Source organism: Pleurodeles waltl, chromosome 3_1, assembly GCF_031143425.1.
Source record: "Pleurodeles waltl isolate 20211129_DDA chromosome 3_1, aPleWal1.hap1.20221129, whole genome shotgun sequence".
In the NCBI taxonomy this organism is placed as follows: domain Eukaryota; kingdom Metazoa; phylum Chordata; class Amphibia; order Caudata; family Salamandridae; genus Pleurodeles; species Pleurodeles waltl.
Genome location: NC_090440.1, coordinates 406989940 through 407009700, shown reverse-complemented (window position 1 = coordinate 407009700; position 19761 = coordinate 406989940). Strand labels below are relative to the sequence as shown.

Genomic DNA, 19761 nt, shown 5'->3' with positions numbered 1-19761 from the left:
AGCAATGAACCCCGAACTTGGTTCTTAATATCTTGAACATTTTACATTTAGTGTTCCCAGAAAAATTACATAAACTAATCGTTTCGATTGCTGAGCCGGTAATTGCACCCCTCCTCATCCGCGCCCTCAGGGACGATGTAGAACCCGCATGTGATCCTCGTGTCAGCTGTTATTCAGTCGACGACAGTCGAAATAAACAATGATTATTTGTTGAGGATCGCCATTCAAAGCCAGAAGGCGAGACCTAATGGCTCTGCCAATGCTCGTATACAGAAGTCTCTCATTTTCCAGACTCCATACGAGGGACGTGAAAAAAACTGTATTTTGCAGATGTATTAACGTCGAATTCGGACTGTTCATTCTTGAGACACTTCCACGCGAACCGCCGCCGTGAGACTGGTTACAGGTCCTTTGCTGCCATCTGCTGTTCACATGGGGCTCCTGCCAGTAGTGTTCCGTTCATTAAACTGGTCGCAGGTTTGTGACATCACGATCGTGAGGCTTGTTGTGCACGTCTGAGAATACTTCCGCTTCCGGTGTGTACAGTTACCTGGAGCTGTCGGGGCCAGTGCCGGTTGTCACAATGTCTTGGGACGGACACGCAGCTGCCGTTATGGCGGCCAACAACATCAACAACAACCTGAACAAGCAGCCGCCAATCCAGTCCACGGCGGGGGCCGTGCCCATCCGCAATGAGAAAGGTGACGACTGGGGAGCTGGGCATGTTGTGGAATTGGGATGAGACATCTGTGAGAAGTAATCATTAAGTATTGGTCGAGGGTCGCAGGTTTTGGCTTCGACCGATAATCTATAGGATAGATGAGAAAGCGCCAGGGGATTAGAAAGAGGATGGTTCTCGAGGAGAAGCAGTGTAAATGTACTTACACAGCAGTAGAAACAGCAGGGACGTGGTTAGACAGGAGTCTTACAGGAGTATGCCCCACTTTAGACAGAACTTGAACGGATTAGGCATCTTTTCGGCCCTGAGTTAAGGATCGAAGGAGGGGTGAGAGTGTTTACGTGGTCAGTGTTCCTGGGGATGGAGTTACCATAGGATTTTGAAAGCAAGACCGCATGATTTGGTTCTTTTTAGAGACATACGTGAGGATTCGAGCTAAGCACGCAGTATCCCTGACTTTTGAATAGGAGACTAGAGGTTGCCACTTCCATTAAAGGAAGTAGTAAACATTTCCTCTTGAATTTCAGGGGCCTGTGATATGCATTGTACATCTAAGAAATCGGTGGAAACTATAGTATAATCTATATCCTGATGTTATATCCTCTTCCCCTGACGTACACATTTGATCAGCTTCCGTGGTCTCTGCCACTCACACCCCCACTCTTTTCCCATTCTGCAAGTGATCATTGAAGCACAATCTTGCTAGTCACATATAGTCAAATAAATGACAAGCAGCGCAGAACACTCTTTCACTGACTGACTCTTGAGTATGTGTTTTCCCTAGATACATTCACTTAAGTAGACGTTCAAAGACGTGCGTGCAACTTAGCGGAGCTGTTTATTACCTCTGTCAGTGTTTGCAGTGATGCTAGCCTGTGTTGATTAGATCTGCCTTACTTCTTTGGTTACGCTGTTTCATTCCTCCTTTTGTTTGCTTTCACGTGGTTTTTCAACGCCTAAAGTGCTAGTGTAAGGAGACAGAGAATCTCAGGGTAATTAAAAAAAATCTGAGTAATTTCTAGAAGTTGCCGTCATTAAGAAATCTAAACATTAATCAGAAAAACTTGCGACGCAGATTGTAATCGTCTCTAGACATGATGATGCTCAGAATTTTACTTTATCGATCTATGCATCTTCTTTGGAGATTCTAAGCCCAGAACTAGCGATGTCCCATGGAGCGAAATATCCATCACATACTTTTTTGGACAAGTCTAAGCAACAACTAACTCGATATAAGAGACACAGGGGTTTCAGAAAGTAATCGATTGTGAATGTGTTAATAACTCGTCATCACCTGGCTTTCTCTATCGATACAGCACTCAGCTGTATAAAATATTGTTCATTATTGAAAGCAGTCACGCATGTTTTAACCCCCAAAACATATTCTTAAATCCAGCCTCCGAAAGGGGTGTTTTTTCCAGAATAATTATCTTCCTGGCTTTTCTGTGGTGGGAGGGTGATGGAGTCTTCTCTTAGGCACAGTATGATGTGCTTAGTGAAGCAAGATGGTTGTAATGGTACAGCCCATTACACCCAGGAGTAACGTCGTGACAGGTGCCAGCAGGGAACTGACAAGGGCCCTTTATTCAGTGCATAGGAGACCATTCACATCCTCAGGGATATCTGCATTTTAAGATTATGGATGGCACAAGAGGGGCTCTCAGTTCTGTTCTGGCAGGTCGCAGATGCTTTCCTTTTTGTTTCCCTTTGCTCCTGTTTGTTAAGGCATGTGGGCGTCATGCCCTCCCCAGGAGCAGGGACCAACTACTTGTGTATCTGCTGCCCCTATTTGTGGAGCTACTTTTCTCTGTGTCCAAGCCCTCCATATGAGTGGTTTTTTTTTTTTTTTTTTTGCCTGTTAACCCCCTGGTCCATGTTACTTCTCTTTCCTCCTGCACCTGTCTGTTTCTTCTGCACCCCTACCCCTGTTTCATTTTCGTTCGTGTTTGGCTTCTGCTTCCGTTAAGGAACGGGGGACTCTGTAGCTGAAAAGAATGGCTTTGTTTTGTTATTTTCGCTTCTCTTCGCTTTCCTGTATTCTTTCAGTCATGCTAGTGAGGCGCTGTGAAGTTCTTTTAATCCTCGTTCCTAGGCAAACGTGTTAATGATTCGATATTGAGGACAGCGACAAAGGCGAGTTGAAAGGGTGAAATAACAAGTGTGCAGTAAACTGCTTTTGAACAGCCCCTTTCCTCACTGCTCTCTAGTGATGCCACTTGGAGGATGTGTTAACTGAGAAGTGAAGGCAAACAACATGAGGTGACATTCAGAAAGATACTGCTATTTAGTTACAGTGCTTCCATGAAAGTTGAGTTCACACCAACTTTCACGCTTTCGAGTAATATTTCACTTCTGGTTAGCATTGGTGATCACTGACCGCGGAGAATTCAGTGCAATCTCAAACTGGATATATATATAAAACCAAAAAACAAAAAATGATTTTTTTTTTAAATGCTATATTTAATACTGGATGGCAAAATCTCTTCATGCGCATGAGAAGATACCATTGCCATAGCGTGGTCATACCGGTTGTATCATGTTCTCGTATTCGTCTCCTACAAGATGGTGTATTTAATCAAAAAGTGCATGTTGGAATAGGGACAGCTTTAGGTGGAAGCCCACACTGAGTAGTGTTACATCGCTGGACTTTTTTTGTATTTAAATATAGCGCAGACTCAACCCAAAGGTATTGGAGACCTTTACATGAGCATCAGTTACATTACACGCGGGCAGATATGAGCGTTTGTCTTTCAGGCCGCCCATATTCCATATCACTGTCCTTGATGCTTTTGCCTCCTATCCAACCATCATCCATGTTGCTTCTTTTTCCTCCCGCCCGTTGCCCCGTCTTTATCTCCTCCATTCCCCTCCCCCCCGCCGACCCTCATATGTGTTTCATTTCCACCCCACCCACTCTGGTTTGTGTTTGGCTTGTACTTCTACCAAAGGCTGAGGGGATCCGCTGCTGAAAAGAATGGCATTTGTTTTGCCCTTTTTCCCTACTTGTGCATCGACTCCACAACAGAAAGGTTCCACTTTCAATCTTATGTTTAGTACCAAAGAACTCAAACTACAGTAACAGCAGCCCAGTAGGGGCTGTAAGTGGGCATGGTTGTACATTTTTCACACTGCCCCTTCATTAGGGAGTGTGGACTGTTAACAAACGTATGGAGTTTGAACCGCAAAACACAATGTCGAAGAGATGATTCCTGTTGTGTGCTGTTTTCAGAGTGTGTGTTTCATAAAACTGAAGCCTTGTATAAACATGTCCATACTGTGCCAATAATCAAAGGTGGTGTGGACATATGCTGTAGGAAGTTGGCTCTGTATGCACTATTTCAAAGTAAGGAATAGTATGCACAGAGTCCAAGGGTTCCCCTTAGAGGTAAGATAGTGGCAAAAAGAGATAATTCTAATGCTCTATTTTGTGGTAGTGTGGTCGAGCTGTAGGCTTATCAAAGGAGTAGTGTTAAGCATTTGTTGTACACACACAAGCAATAAATGAGGAACACACACTCCAAGACAATTCCAGGCCAATAGGTTTTTGTATAGAAAAATACCTTTTCTTAGTTTATTTTAAGAACCACAGGTTCACATTTTACATGTAATACTTCAAATGAAAGGTATTGCAGGTAGGTACTTTAGGAACTTTGAATAATCACAATAGCATATATACTTTTCAAATAAATCACATATAGCTATTTTAAAACTAGACAGTGCAATTTTCACAGTTCCTAGGGGGAGTTAGAGTTTGTTAGTTCTTGCAGGTAAGTAAACCACCTACGGGGTTCAAGTTTGGGTCCAAAGTAGCCCACCGTTGGGGGTTCAGAGCAACCCCAAAGTTACCACACCAGCAGCTCAGGGCCGGTCAGGTGCAGAGTTCAAAGTGGTGCCCAAAACGCATAGGCTTCAATGGAGAAGGGGGTGCCCCGGTTCCAGTCTGCCAGCAGGTAAGTACCCGTGTCTTCGGAGGGCAGACCAGGGGGGTTTTGTAGGTCACCGGGGGGGGGGCACAAGTTAGCACAGAAAGTACACCCTCAGCAGCACGGGGGCGGCCGGGTGCAGTGTGCAAACACGCGTCGGGTTTCCAATGTAAATCAATGGGAGACCAAGGGGTCTCGTCAGCGATGCAGGCAAGGGGGGGGCTCCTCGGGATAGCCACCACCTGGGCAAGGGAGAGGGCCTCCTGGGGGTCACTCCTGCACTGGAGTTCCGATCTTTCAGGTCCTGGGGTCTGCAGGTACAGAGTCTTTTCCAGGCGTCAGGATCTGGGAGTCAGGCAGTCGCGGTCAGGGGGAGCCTCGGGCACAAAGGCCCTCACCACATGGGGTCAGAAACTCGGTTCTCAGCAGCAGGTTGGCACAGACCAGTCCAGTCCTGAACTGAACAATTGGGGAAAATACAGGGGGCATCTCTAAGATGCACTCTGTGTGCATTTTTAATAAATCCAACACTGGCATCAGTGTGGGTTTATTATTCTGAGAATTTTGATACTAAACTTCCCAGTATTCAGTGTAGCCATTATGGAGCTGTGTAGTTCGTTTTTGACAGACTCCCAGACCATATACTCTTATGGCTACCCTGCACTTACAATGTCTAAGGTTTTGCTTAGACACTGTAGGAGCATAGTGCTCATGCACCTATGCCCTCACCTGTGGTATAGTGCACCCTGCCTTAGGGCTGTAAGGCCTGCTAGAGGGGTGACTTACCTATGCCACAGGCAGTGTGAGGTTGGCATGGCACCCTGAGGGGAGAGCCATGTCGACTTAGTCATTTTCTCCCCACCAGCTCACACAAGTTGGCAAGCAGTGCATCTGTGCTGAGTGAGGGGTCCCTAGGGTGGCATAAGACATGCCACAGCCCTTAGAGACCTTCCCTGGCATCAGGGCCCTTGGTACCAGGGGTACCAGTTACAAGGGACTTACCTGGGTGCCAGGGTTGTGCCAATTGTGGAAACAAAGGTACATTTTAGGTGAAAGAACACTGGTGCTGGGGCCTGGTTAGCAGGGTCCCAGCACACTTCTCAGTCAAGTCAGCATCAGTATCAGGCAAAAAGTGGGGGTAACTGCAACAGGGAGCCATTTCTTTACATATGCACTTTAATTTTGTTTATTTTTTTTACATCGCAAAATGAAGAGTGATTGCAAATTTGTGGTGTAAGGGACCCCACCCACCAAGGTTTTCACTTTTAAAACAAAAAACAAGGCTTGTAGGTTAGAATTGGTTTTGATAGCATATGGATTTTTTTTTTTACATAGCAGTGTCAGTTTTGGTGGTTGCTGTTTGGAGAAAAATAACTACAAAAATCAAAACCTGTTACTTCCTGGCCGGCCAGATATGCAGTCTTTATAAAAGTACTGTGTGATGAAAAACGCTTTTTGCACCACTTGTCGCAGCAGTCTAACAGCTATTTCAAGGGCATTGGCTACACAACTAAATAGCATAGTTAAAATATCCAGTCAACAAGGATCTTCAAAGCCCGTGGGTCTTGCCTATGCCAGAGCTATTGACTTTGCTGATGTCTTTTAGCCTTGTTATACTGCAGCATGATTGTGCACCATGGCTAATATTAAAATTTGGAGAAAAAAACATGACGTCACAGCACTTTTTTTTCTTCTAACTTTACCTATAGCCATGCTGCAACTCACGCAGGTGTACATTATAGCTAAAAGACATTGGCAAATGTAGTAGCACTTGAATAGAGCTTGTTTTTTTTATTGGCAAGCTCTTTGGTCCTTTCCTAAAGGGGTAAAAAGAAAGTTTCATATTATAATGTATGTCATTTCATTGGTAAGCCAAAGGGCACAATCTCTTCACATATTCAAGTGCCATGTCCTATAAAACGTATGACTCGGCTACTTTTCAGTAACTGCTTCTGTGGCATCCATGCAGACTATAGGGGGTGATACAGAGAAGTAGTAGTGCACAACAGTCACTTTCAGCATGCCCCACATTTATTTCTGAACGCTTATGGCCTTTGCTTCCTTAATCAGTCTTTGTGTTACTTTCTGTGATGGATTGCCTGGGATTGACAGTGATTTCTTTCTTTATATAGATTTAAATAGGCTTTTAATTGGCATGGCGGAGAATTTGGTAAACGCATTCCATTTTTTAAGCCTGTAAGGTACATGGTCAGTCCGAATATGCTCTGTCAAAAACTTAGTCTCTCATTGAACACTGTTTTTAGGTATGGTCTCTATCACTCTGTAACTACTCGATATAAAGAAATGACCTGAAAAATCATGCTCATGCTGCATCGCTGAAAGTCGATTCACATGACTAAGCACCTTCTTCTTCTGTGGTAAGAGATCCATATCGCCCTGTATATGTTATCTCTATGGGGGGGGGGGAATCCAAATTACCTGTTGCATACTGAGTTAGAAAACAGTCCATATTACTTACCATTGGTGATTTTTTACAATTATGATCCACATGGGCCAGAAAATAGATTTTTTTTTTTCCAGACAAATCTGTTTGTTCAGGTTCTGCGTATGTTGGCCCACTGAACAGGCCACTTCTGTGTATGACAATGACCACTGTCTAAACTTGCAGTTGTACAATAGGTAAGATTTTAAAACCAAGACTGAATCACCAACAGCTCTCCATTCTTTAACAAGGATTGCGTTTTTGGTTTATTTTCTGCAGTTTAAGCTTTCTCAGGATATGAAAGTAAAATAATTGATAATCGTTTGTGCCCTGTTGATTGCAGCTCTAGTTGACTTTAGGTGATGCTTGTTACCACTTGGATCAGTGGGACAGTCAGGTGTGAGTCTCTGAATCGCCCTTTCTGTCACTTATTTATCATGGATGGTTGGCTTCTAGCTAGATCATTATTTAAGCACACAACATAAAAGACAGAAATTGTTCATTTGATTTCAACACTTGTCTGCCAGTACGTCACTGGTCTGGTCTTTTTCAATAGCTGGCTTTTTTGTTCTCCAGCGTGCCATGATTTCTGCCTCTTCTCTCTTAGGATTAACCATTTGCAAGATATGCCACTTTTTATTTGATGTCATGCCATGCTTGTTGACGGACGCCCTGCAGTGATATTGTTGATAAGGCTGTACCTTCTAACAGACTTTGCTGTCTTTCATTCTCTTCCGCCAAGGTATCAGCAGGGTCTTGAAAAATCATAAAACTGTCACTAGACCTGCAGGTCATGTAGCTTGAATAAACTACTCGACCTAACTAATGTTCTTGACCCAGAAACGCGTCTCAAATTGTGTGATCCTGGGCAAATATTGTATTTTACAGTCACCCTTTTCTTCATTCTCAGGCGAGTGCACGTTCAAATATGTGAGTTCAGCATTTCTGCTGTAAAAAAGAAAAGCCTCCTTTGTTTGATTAAATACACTAAAAATGTGCTCCGTGTATAATAAACCTAGCCCACATATAGGGTACACATGATCCATGCATGACTTGCCTGTTAGTTTACTAATAGCTTTGCCACCGGGGCAGGAATGCTTCTCTGTTTGTTTAAACACTCACTTCTAATAAATATATTCCTAAAGCATGATGTGGTAGCGCACTGTCATTTACAGACAGTAAATTCCAAGAAATGTCCAAAAAACCTTCCCACTAACTTGCAGCTTTACTGATAAAACTATATAGTACATTAACAATAATCTGTAAAAATTGGATTTCAGAAAACATTTATCATTTGCACGTCACCACATAAAGTGTTCTGACATTTGTTTTCATTCTATCACACAGAAGTAGAAAAAATGGTCTTTCACAGCTACTGAAATATATTTTGAAATGTTTGTAAAGTGGACTTAGTTATATCAATGTTGTGTGTTAGGAAAAACCTGATAACAAAAGCCTTTCATTTCACATAAGTCAGACAGTTCACCTTACAAAATCCTGGAACTCTGCAGTCACAAGGAAAAGTATTTACATTGCAAGAAGACCGACTTTTGACCTCCGTCTCTGAACACAGATCAAATGTGACAAGAATAAGATTTAAAGGCATATTAATTGCTAAGTCAGTTTCTGACTGAACAAAACACCTGTTCTTTGTCCACTCGCCAGAAGGGTCAAGTTGAATCTGAAAATAGCTTGGCCACATAAAATAAAATTTGCCATAGTGTGTGGTTGAGTTGATTTTTTGAGCCCTGATCAGGCAGTGTTTACCTGCTAAGAAGAGCATACTTGTGCATGTGTTCCTATTACTCAGTACCTGCTGAAACAATTTACCAGCTCATAGTTTGCTGCTACACCTTTGCTTACTTACAGACTGTTCCTGCTTAATATTATTCCTATGTTGTTTACAGTTGTTGGTCTTTCGCTGTTTGTGTATGCTGTTCACTCTGGTTACCATGTCAGTCAGTCTTCACTTTAAATGAAGAAGACTACAGGTTATCTCACCTCGCCAATTCAACTCATTTTAGGTGAAACGTACTGTTGCCTTTTCCTCCTTCCTCTATCAAATAGTGCTTGACAGTTTCTGAAAACAATGCTCTCATCAGGCAGTAGTACTTTTTCCTTCAAAGAATTGGGTTACCTTTCATAAAAACAGGGGTTGTCTTTGAAGTAAGACATGGATTAGAGAGGCACAGATTTTTTTTTTTTTGTTTTTTTTTTTGTTTAAAGGTGGCTTTTGTCTTCAAAGGGGTAGGTTTTGAAATTCAGCAGTAGGCGGCAGACCTGAAAAAGGATTCCTCAGTTGTAAATGCAAATCTGTATTGGAAAAATACAGCAATAAGGCATGATAGCAGGAAGTACTAGGGTTTTGGTCTTTGATTAGGATGAAAAGTTATCCAATTACATTTCCTTTAATCCTTCATGTTTTTCTTCTCATTGTACATGCATAGTTAGTCATATTAACCACCTGACAAGGGTATACATTTGGTTGTGTTGACACAGAAAAGGGACAGCTGAGCAAAGTGATTAATAAACTATACTTTATTGGAAAGTGCAATAAACCAATGGCTGAAAAAGGTTGTCTGTCTGGTTAGTGATTGTTGTTTTCATCATGGAAATAAAGTGTTTCAGAACTGAATAAAGGATAAGTTAAAAGTTACCTCAATGACTAATATAAAACAACAATAATCTCATTGAAAATGTTCACAAGGCCTGAAACTGGGATTAAGATGATGAGCTTTTTGCAATCTTTGAACAGATCGTGACTTAAAAAAATGGAAACATGTGCTCCAGGCAAGCCCAGAAGCTCTTTAGTTTACTTGTAAGTGTTCCTCTGTGTTCATAAGGCCCATGGTTTCCAACTTCTTTTCATGAACATGCACCCATTGTGTACTGTGTGTCACTAAGTCTCCTAGCTTTAAAATGTATTTGCCGATGCAACTAATGATCTGAATTATGTCGAGTGGCTCGTTGGCGGTATGTGCTACCCTCTCTTTAACAGTTTAGCATGTCGTTTTAAAAATACAGTTAGAACATATTTAAAGGTTTGCTCGCACTTTTAACACTGCTAGTCCTAAAGATCGCTATTGCGAGGAATGGGGGGCAAATTGGCGCTACATTGGCAGTTGAAAACAAGCGTTGTCTGCAACCCCATTTACTCTCATCAGCAATGCTGAGGAGGCAGGGGCTAATACAAAAGTGTTACTTTATTTGCGCCCTCCCCCACTGCTCACTTGTCACTTTTGGATCCGTAGTGCCAAACTGCAGTAATTTAAAAAAAAAAATTTAAAAAAAAGTAAAAGTAACCGAAAAGTCTTGGTTATAATGGCAAGTTGATTTGATTGCAATGCTGTAAAAAAAAAAATCCAGTATTTGTGAGGTGCATCACAAAACTTTATATATCTCCGATGAAATAACTGCTTATGCAACACTTCTGGGGATTAAAAGCTGCTTGGCTGCTATGAATTCAGCAGTAGACCCTAGATTGCATTATAGGCATCATGGAACAATGTCTGACCGTGGAATATAAAGCTGACATTTGCTTCCTTTTTCTAGGTGAAATCTCGATGGAAAAAGTGAAGGTGAAGCGTTATGTCTCTGGTAAAAGGCCCGACTATGCTCCTATGGAATCCTCTGATGAAGAGGATGAGGAGTTTCAGTTCATCAAAAAGGGAAAAGAGCAGGAAGTTGAGCCTGAAGAGCAGCAAGAGGAGAGCACCAGCGACCCCCGTCTAAGAAGATTACAGAACCGTCTGAATGAAGATGTGGAAGAAAGGTAAACTTCTGTGGTTATCAGGCTGCTTCTTAGTTCGTGTGGGAGCCATGGATCCACTTGATTGTGATGTGAACTTCTGAAATCCATCTCAGGAAATTCATGTCGTCCATTCGGATTGTCTGCAGAGCCAGTCAGTGTCTACCAGGAAGTTCCACACGACTTATTAAGTCCAAAACCGGCCTGCATTTTTAGGGACTATCCCTGAATAGAGTGTTGTGAACACTTGCTTGTCTTGGAATGTTGTTGCATACTATTCTCTACATTCGAGAAGTTTTTGATTTCATCTTGGATAACACTTGCAAAATGTTAGTATAGGACTATTGTTTTGCTTCAATTGGCGAGAAAGCACATTAACATGATTTTCATATAGCCCATAATGTAGTTTTTCAGTTTCTCTCTGCAGTGTGAGCTTCAAATCACAATTAAAGACACATCCTCCTGTTTTCAATTATAATCAGGCGTGGCAGGGCTGATTCTGATTTCTTTAGTAAGAACAGGCCTATAACAATGTCGCTATACTACTGGCAGGGAAAAGCTTAAAAAGTGAACTCCAGGTTGTTTCAATTTGTATCCTACATAAGGTGTAAAAGCGAACGCGATGTTTAAAAAAATGCCATCAAAGTGTATTAGACAACATAGCTTTTATTTATGTCTTTAATTATAATGTTTACTTGTCTCTTTGCTCTGGCGTGTCAGTTGTTTAATCTGTCTCCAGTTCAGTGTTGGGTGTGGCTACCAATGAAACAACACATTACCAGTATTGCCTCCGTGCTCAATACAGTGGCTGTTTTAGAATGGATTTACTGTTCAGTCACTCCGATCTGATATATTTAAATAATAAAACTAAAAACGCACATTTTCTATAAATCTTTCAAAATTCCACAATGGGCACCTAGTTTTTGGCATACATTTATAATTGTAAATTTAAACTGTGTTCAATACAACTGCCAGACGTATGTGCAAAACATGAGAGCTGGATAAAGTGCCAAAATAGTTTAATCGGTTTGTTTTGAACTTTGCCTTTTGGTTAATGGAAAGTGGTGGAAAATCAGTATGGGAGCTCCATTGGTACAAGTATGGGGCAAATGTATAGTGAGCTACAGCTTTAGTCCATCTGTCTTTCATTACTTCTTTACTTGGGTTCTATACATAAATTGAACTTTTAGACACTATCCGGTATGGATTAAATGTAGAATATGACTGGCATTTCAGTTTACAGTAGCGACATTGTTCACAGGGAAGGGCACTTTTAGGTAGTCATTGACTGGCGTAGGTTAGAGAGCTTTGTTTCATCCTGAGACCACTTGGTTACGTTACCCACAGCCACCCATGTACAGTATTGCTTAAAAGAGTTGACTAGCTCGTTGGCTAGCTTGGTATACCTATCAACTTCGTTTGCATTTATTAAGTTTACTTTTGTGGGACTTTTGGACTCGGAAATACAGTGGAAAGATGTTATTAATAGTTTGATAGCCTATGTCACAATGCAATTGACCACTGCATTTAGATTGTTGTATGGTGCTGGCTATGCTCGGGGTATGCAGCATAAAGAGTCCAGGCATCCCCTTACAGATGGACAGGGTTTCTTTATAAATCCCAAGTGTTTTGTTTGTGGTAGGGTGGTCGAGCAGCTTAGGGTAACCAAAGGGGTGGGTTAAACATTTGCTGCATACACGCAGTCAATACATGACGCACACACACTCAATAGGGAGATCTACACCAATTTAGCATAATAACGTATTTTTTAAATTAATATATATATATATATATATATATATATATATATATATATATATATATATATATATACACACCCACACCCACCAAGACCTTTGTAATTAGGTAAGTACTTTTTAAGTTAGCAGTTTTGAAGGATACCCCAAATACACTTGCATTGACTTTAATGCAGTAATGTAATCCAGTGGGGGAAAAAGCATATACTGCTTACGAGTACTTGGCAACAATTTATAGGGCTGTTCTTCTGGAGTCAAGGTAAGTATGGGGCAAGGTCCAAGGCAGCACCAACAGGTCACCTCAGTCGGCGCCAGAGCATCCGGGTGCAGAGGTGCTTTTCAGCATCGCGTGTCTTAATGCTATCCTGTGAGAAAGAAACATATACTGCATATGGGAACTTGGCAACAACTTACACAACTGTTCTTCTGTAGTTAAGGTAAGCATGGGGCTAGGTCCAGGGCAGCACCAGCAGGTCACTTCGGGAGACACTGGGGTGCAGAGGTGCTTTACAGTGTTGGATGTCCCATTCACTTTAATGGGAAATGGTCCTGCGAAAAAGAGACTGCAAGTAGGGACTAGGTGACCAGTCCGGCTGAACCCAAAGGGGGGCCAAGGCCTGAGGATTTTGAGCAAGCAGACACACTGTCGGTCCGCAGCAACACGGGCTTGGGGGCACGTGTGCAGTGGGTCTTTGTCCAGTGGGTCTGCGTTGCTGAATACACTGACAGTTTTCGGTTGCCTGCAAAAACAGGCTGCAGGTGGGGACTGGGGAATCAGTTCAGCTAAACCCAGAGGGATGGGGGGTGGGCCTCAGCTACCAAGGGTCTTAGGAACTCGTTGGCCCACTTCGACTCAGGTGCTTTCAGGTGTCTGGTTTTTCCGGCCCAAGGCTCTCGCAGTTTTGATGTCCTGCACAAAGAGGATAAACCTAAAGGAGGGCTCGGCTCTGGAGGGTCTCTGGATCTCGTTGGCACTGTCAGTTCACTCCTCCTCGTGGTCTGGGGCTCAGGTGCAACGTTGCTTTGTCTGGCGGTGTCACACTGGCAGAGACTTTCGTGTCAGTCTTTGGTGCCTGCAAACATACAGGGAAGCAGCTCCTCTGCTCCAAGGGAGATGCAGGTTGCCCCTTGAAGTGCTGGAAGCCTTCCCAGTCTTTTGGAAGCAGATCAGCTCCCAGGCGAGTAATCATTGGTGCAGTTATTGAGGACAGTAGGCTGGCCAGCAGGGTTGGTGCCAAGTAATTTGCTGCTGCTCAGTTCTTGCTTCTTGTGTCTCTTCAGTGCCTCCTTCTTTGGTCCAACGAAACTGAGTTCCTGGTGTCAGAGGGCCACCTCAATACTGAATTTAGGGGGGGGGGGGTGCTAAGGGAAGTGTAGGGTAGTAGCCAATGAGCTACATTCCCTTGGTATCACTACACCCCCTCATATGACTACTTCCTGTGGGGAGTGTGCATATCCCTGTCACAGAGTGCCTAATTCCACTGTACACAAGATGGAATTCCTATTTTTATGTTCACTTCAGGTAGCCTAACTTAGGGCTGTGACTGTCCTGGTATTGTAACACCCCTCCTGGCTATCTAATTTCCCACCTATCCTGGTCCAGATGGGCCTCATGGTAGGAGATTGCATCTCCCAGGACTGGGGAAGCTGGGGTTGCATATCAAAGACTACAGGGACTTTGAAGTCCCTGGCCTTGGTTTACTAATTAACTCTCAATCCTGCTGTAGGAGGTGTGAACACCTTCCTCTGGAGCAAGCATTGTTTCTGGCCTCCCGGAGCATGGGCTCTCACCTGCACGGAGTCAGAAACCTGTCTGTGGTGGCAGGCTGGACTGCACCAGTCAGCAAGCACACTAGAGGACTAGTAGGTTTCAGAGGGTATCTCTAAAGTACCCTCTGGATCCATGTATCAATAAATCCATCACTGGAATCAATGTGGGTTTATTAATATGAGGTGTTTGATACCGAATGCCATAGGTTTCAGTGAAGCCACTATGGAGCTGGGAAACTCATTTTGACCAGTGCCCAGTACATACCTTAAGATGGCTTCCCTGTTCACTTATAATGTCTAAGAATTGACTCGGACATCACAGGGGCATATCGGCTCATGCAGATATATCCACACGTGTAGCATAATGCTCCCTGCTTTAGGGCTGAAAGGCCTGCTTTACATATATTGCATGCAGTGGCTGCAAGCGTGACACCCAGGATGTGTGCCATGTAGTTTTTTTTACTTTTGTCTGCACCATGTCATGCAGCCTGCATTGGCAATCTGCATGAGTGTAGTGCGGAGTCACTTAGGGTGGACCAATACATGCTGCAGCACTTGGGGACCTTTCTTAGTACCAATGCCCTAGGTACCGGGTGTACCATTTATTTACAGGTACTTACAGGGGTGCTAAAGTTAATTCCAGTTGGGGAACAATTGCACAGTTTTAGGGAAAGAGCTCGGGCACTAGGGATCTGGTTAGCAGCAACTCAGTGCCACATTCAGACAAGTAATGAGAGTTTGCACCTTGACCCTCAACCGCATTACTATTTTCAGGGAAAATCCTATTTGTTTCAAGCAGTCAAACTGTGGTACACTTTACTTCGCAAACACAACTATGCAAATGCGTGATTGAGGCATCCTTGAAAAAGACTGTTTTAGAGGAGCATTTCAGTAGAGCCTGACACACATTACAAAAGAGTTTTGAAACAAAAGTGAGTTTTGGGCAATTTCCAGTTTTTTACCTACATTCCAGTATAGGAACCACTATGCAAAGCTACTATAAGAATAATCCTATAGTATACAGTATATCATAGCATACACATATTGGCTTCTCCAAACATTTTATCCATTGTTCCCATTGCTGTTCTAAATTTAGGGGTGGCGTTTTTGTGCGCAACTAGATGCAGTTAAGTTATTAAATGCTGATAGGTAGTGAGAGTTTCTTGCTTGTAATATTTTCCCCAATTTCGAATGACTCTTGACTTTGAAATAATTTTGTACTTCCAAAGTGTGTGTACATTAAGGTTCTAAAGGTGTTATATATAGTTTTCAACTGAGATTTTTTTTTGTTTCTAGATTGGCACGTCATCGAAAAATCGTGGAGCCCGAAGTTGTGGGTGAAAGTGAATCTGAGTCTGAAAAAGAGGAGTGGCATGTGGACAGAGAGGACAGTAGTGAGGAAGAGGAGGAAGAGATTGATGATGAGGTGTGTATTTCCTGATGCAAGTAAAAACACTTCATGGTAACATAATTGTGCTCTGTTAATTTGATAAAAATGAGTCCACCCTTGTCTGCACAGTAGGCAGTGGTATCTTGCTAAAATTGAGACAGTGAGCCCTGAAGTCAGGTCTATGCAAGGAGTGGACTCTGCTCTTTTTTCATAGAACAATAGGATACTTGGTGGCATCTGTTAAGGATACCATGTAATCGGCATTTTAATTTAACTTGGCAACACAGTGAAATGGGGCTGACAGGCCTCTGATACAATAAAACATATTTCTAAAGGCATGATAATGCCTTGGAGCAGCTCATCTAATTTATAGATTTTCTGAGGTGAATCATTCTGTCTTTTCCTGCTTTAGGAAATTGAGAGGAGGCGTGTCATGATGCGTCAGCGAGCTCTGGAGCGGAAGAATGAGGATCTGGAGTTAATGGAAGTGGAGGATGAAGGCCGTTCCGGGGAAGAGTCCGAGTCCGAATCGGAGTATGAAGAGTACACTGACAGCGAGGATGAAGCAGAGCCGCGACTTAAGCCGGTGTTCATCCGCAAGTAAGTGGCGAGATCTATGCACTGCAAGGTGAAGGGAATTTTAAACTACGGGTTTCCGTAGAGAGATTCCCTCAATGCCCTATACAGCCCCCACTGCTCACAAGTGATGCTGGTCGGTCCAGATATAAAACTGAATAAAAGTAATAAAATCATTCAGAATGGTTCATTTGTGCAGGTTGTGTAATTTACTTTCTACAGTCAGTGCTATAAGAGAGATCATAAATACTATTAAAATGAATACTTAAATAAGCTAACCCAGAGTAAAGGGTGAATAACAAGTAAAGCTACAATTGTGCTCTCCGTTCATCCTGCACCCAATGGAACAAATCTAGGCTACTGTATAAGTGTTTTTATTTGTATTTACCATTATCATCTCATCTGCTAGGTAAAGAAGAGGATTTTGCTGTTATTAACTTAGAATTATGCTCCTTCCTTACTACTAAAATGAATAAAGCAGAAGCACCAATGCTAGTGGGGCCATAGATCCTCTGAATACTTTTAGCACATATAGTTAATACCCACCATTATACTTAGTAAGACACTAGTCCTAAAGAAGCAATTCAGTCTAAACTACGAGACCACATTCTTTCTGCGTGAGATAAAAAGGAATCCAGGTGTTTTTCTGTCTCATTGGTCATCCTCAGTGGGACAACACCTGTGTAATTAAGTGCGTCTTGCAGGGTTTTGGTGAGGGTTGGAGGGAGGTTGCCCAACCAAGACACTAAAATATGAAACATATCTGTAATTATTTTCTGTGGTGAGGCATAGCAGATAGACGTGGACAAATTTAGAAGCTTTTGGTCCTCTCCTACCAACCTAATTATGGATTGACTGGTTCTCCGAGCACACACAGCTCCAATAATTCGGAAGCTTATCCCTTGCGTTTTCTTTATTTTTTGTATTTGAAATTAGGTAATGACACTGTCCCCATTAGCATCAACCTCCCTTTGCTTCGTTTTTTTTTACCAGTTACCCTCTACTCCAGTCTTGAGACTGCCACTTGAAACCAGATGATGTAGTCAGTTTGGAAATACATGTTTTGTGAATAAGGGATATAGGCGTGGTTAAAGCAATTAATGATTAGAATCTGTAAGTTCAAGAACACGGGCATACGTTGAAGTTAGCTCATGAACAGTTGAGCATGTGCCCATGGTTATGGGTTTCTTGTGTTAAAGTAGACTCTTATGTATGTTCCTTTTTAGGTCAAAGCCTACCAGACATCGCAGCTGTCTGGTTTGCTAATGAAATCTAGGGGATATTCGAAAAGCTTCCCTGGGAATGCATCCACCCATTGCTTACTATAGGCTTTGTAACTCACCTTTGCTTTCTTTCTATTGGGTGGCTTTATTTGTTCTAGGCTGTCCAGCTTGAGTATGTCCCTTTCTTGCTCAAACCCTAATTACTGCATTCTTCCACAGGTACTACATTTCTAGCCTTTAAATCTTGTTCTTGTCTTGTTACGTTTTGCTATGCCTTCAAAGACCGAGGTCTAAAGTCAGGCTCTGTCTTTTAGGGAGCTTGGTGTTTACTTTTTTTTCTCTCACTTCAAAGTGAGAAGATTTATGTGACAATCATGCTGGCTACTCAGCATGTGCTGTACAATGTTATTTTTTTTCTAGCACAAAATACAATGCAAATGAGTTTAAATTACCTGTGCAGATATTTCAAAAAATGGAAAGCACAAATGAAGCACTTTTTTTTGTTGTAATTCTGAAGTGTGGTGGAAACATATGTTAGTTGGAATGTGTGGCTGTAGATACACATGCTTTACAGAAGTCCGCCATCTAGTGTTGGGCTCGGAGTGTTCCAAGGTGTTTTTCGGCAAATAATTTTTTCGAGTCCAGAGATAGAGTGACTCCTCCTCTCGGTGATTGTGTGCATGGGCATCGAGTTCTGTGTTAGATTGTTTTTTTTTCTCCACCGTCGAGTTCGGGCGTGTTTTTTCTCGCTCCGGTAGATCTCGGTTTGGTCTCTTTCGAACTTTCCTTTCCATCTTTCTTTCAAAGACAGGATAGTATTTCGGTTGCGTATTTCCACACTTTAATCAATCCGATTTTCAGCGTCTGGGTCGGTTCAACGCTCTAAGGGGTATTCACGCCCTTCTTGGGCCTACTCTGTCAAGTGCTGTCAAAAAATGCTGGACTAATGGAAAAATATCAGTTTAGGTTCTGTCATCTATGCCACTGCAAGTTCCCACACACAGATCAACACTTGATGTGTAACTTGTGCTTTTTCCCGGAACATCACGAAGAGACCTGCGATGCCTGTAGGTTTTTTCGATCTAAGCGGACTCTCTGGGACCAAAGAGCGTGTCCTTTGGAGATGGTGTCGAAGACACCGGACAGCACTCCCAACATTGTTAGTGAGGAACAAGCACAAGAAGAAATTGGACATCAGGCAGCCCTCTCGATCTGAGTCGGACGGAGATTCTGACATCAAGAGCTAGTCAATTCCAGCAGTGCGGTACCCGAGTACACCAGCCCCATCTTCACACACATAAATTTTGAAAAAGGCTTCTAAGCTGGTCATTAGTCCACCACTACCTTCGGAGGATGGTAGAATCTGAAAATTATATTCAGATGCCCCACCCTCTGGTTTGGCACCAAAATCTGCAAATATCAAAATGTCTTCGGCACTGACCAAAGACCCAAGGGTATCCCAGCCAATATCGGGTCGAATTTTTGATTCCAGCACTTCGTCTCCAGAAAAAACAGCCTTCAGCATTGGCTTCGGAGCTAACACCTCCAGCTTGGAAAAAATACATCAGTGCCGAAAATTTCAGAACTGAAAATTATGCTTACCAAAGTCTCCACAATTTCAGCTGAATGTACTTCACCAGTGGGGCCCATTTTGTAAGTCACGGACACTCATCTGCACAAGATTCATGTACAGTAGGGAATGGGGAAAATAATTGCTTCTCCTCCTGTTCCAATTAAAAGGAGGCTTACCTTTCAAGAAACATTGGACACTGCTCCTCCTCCTCCTAAACAAGTCTCCAAGGACAAAGACAAGGATGCAGATGAACCTCAGCGTTCTCCCCCACACTCTCCTGTACTTCCTCCTACTCCACCACCACAATCTTCTAAATCTTTCATACAGCCACAATTCTCTCCACAAGGATCACCATCACCTCATAGAGATGACTTAGGTGATGCTCCACAAGATGTAGATCCTTGCGATTTATATGATCCAGATCCCATTCCCTAATGACCCTGATTTATATCCAGAATGGCCTTCATCCCCTGAGGATACAACAGCATACAACTAGGTTATTGCGAGGGCAACAGCATACCATAATGTACACACGCACACTGATCCTATCGAAGAGGATTTCCTCTTTGAAACTTTAACCAACACTCACAAAGAGAGTCAGTTCCTACCCATGCTGCCAGGTATGCTTAGCCACAGAGTTCTTCAAAGAACCAGTTAAGGCAAGAGTGATTACACCAGG

General features: G+C 42.6%; 1 protein-coding gene across 1 annotated transcript in view; it reads left to right on the top strand.

The window, feature by feature from the left end:
* Positions 1–506: 506 nt before the first annotated feature.
* Positions 507–19761, top strand: part of MFAP1 (microfibril associated protein 1) — a 51824-nt gene continuing 32569 nt past the window's right edge. Inside the window, exons 1-4 of the mRNA XM_069222640.1 lie at positions 507–701; positions 10598–10817; positions 15617–15746; positions 16123–16310. Of these exons, the coding sequence (XP_069078741.1) occupies positions 584–701; positions 10598–10817; positions 15617–15746; positions 16123–16310 (656 nt within the window). The 5' untranslated portion in view covers positions 507–583. The remainder of the gene's footprint in view (positions 702–10597; positions 10818–15616; positions 15747–16122; positions 16311–19761) is intronic.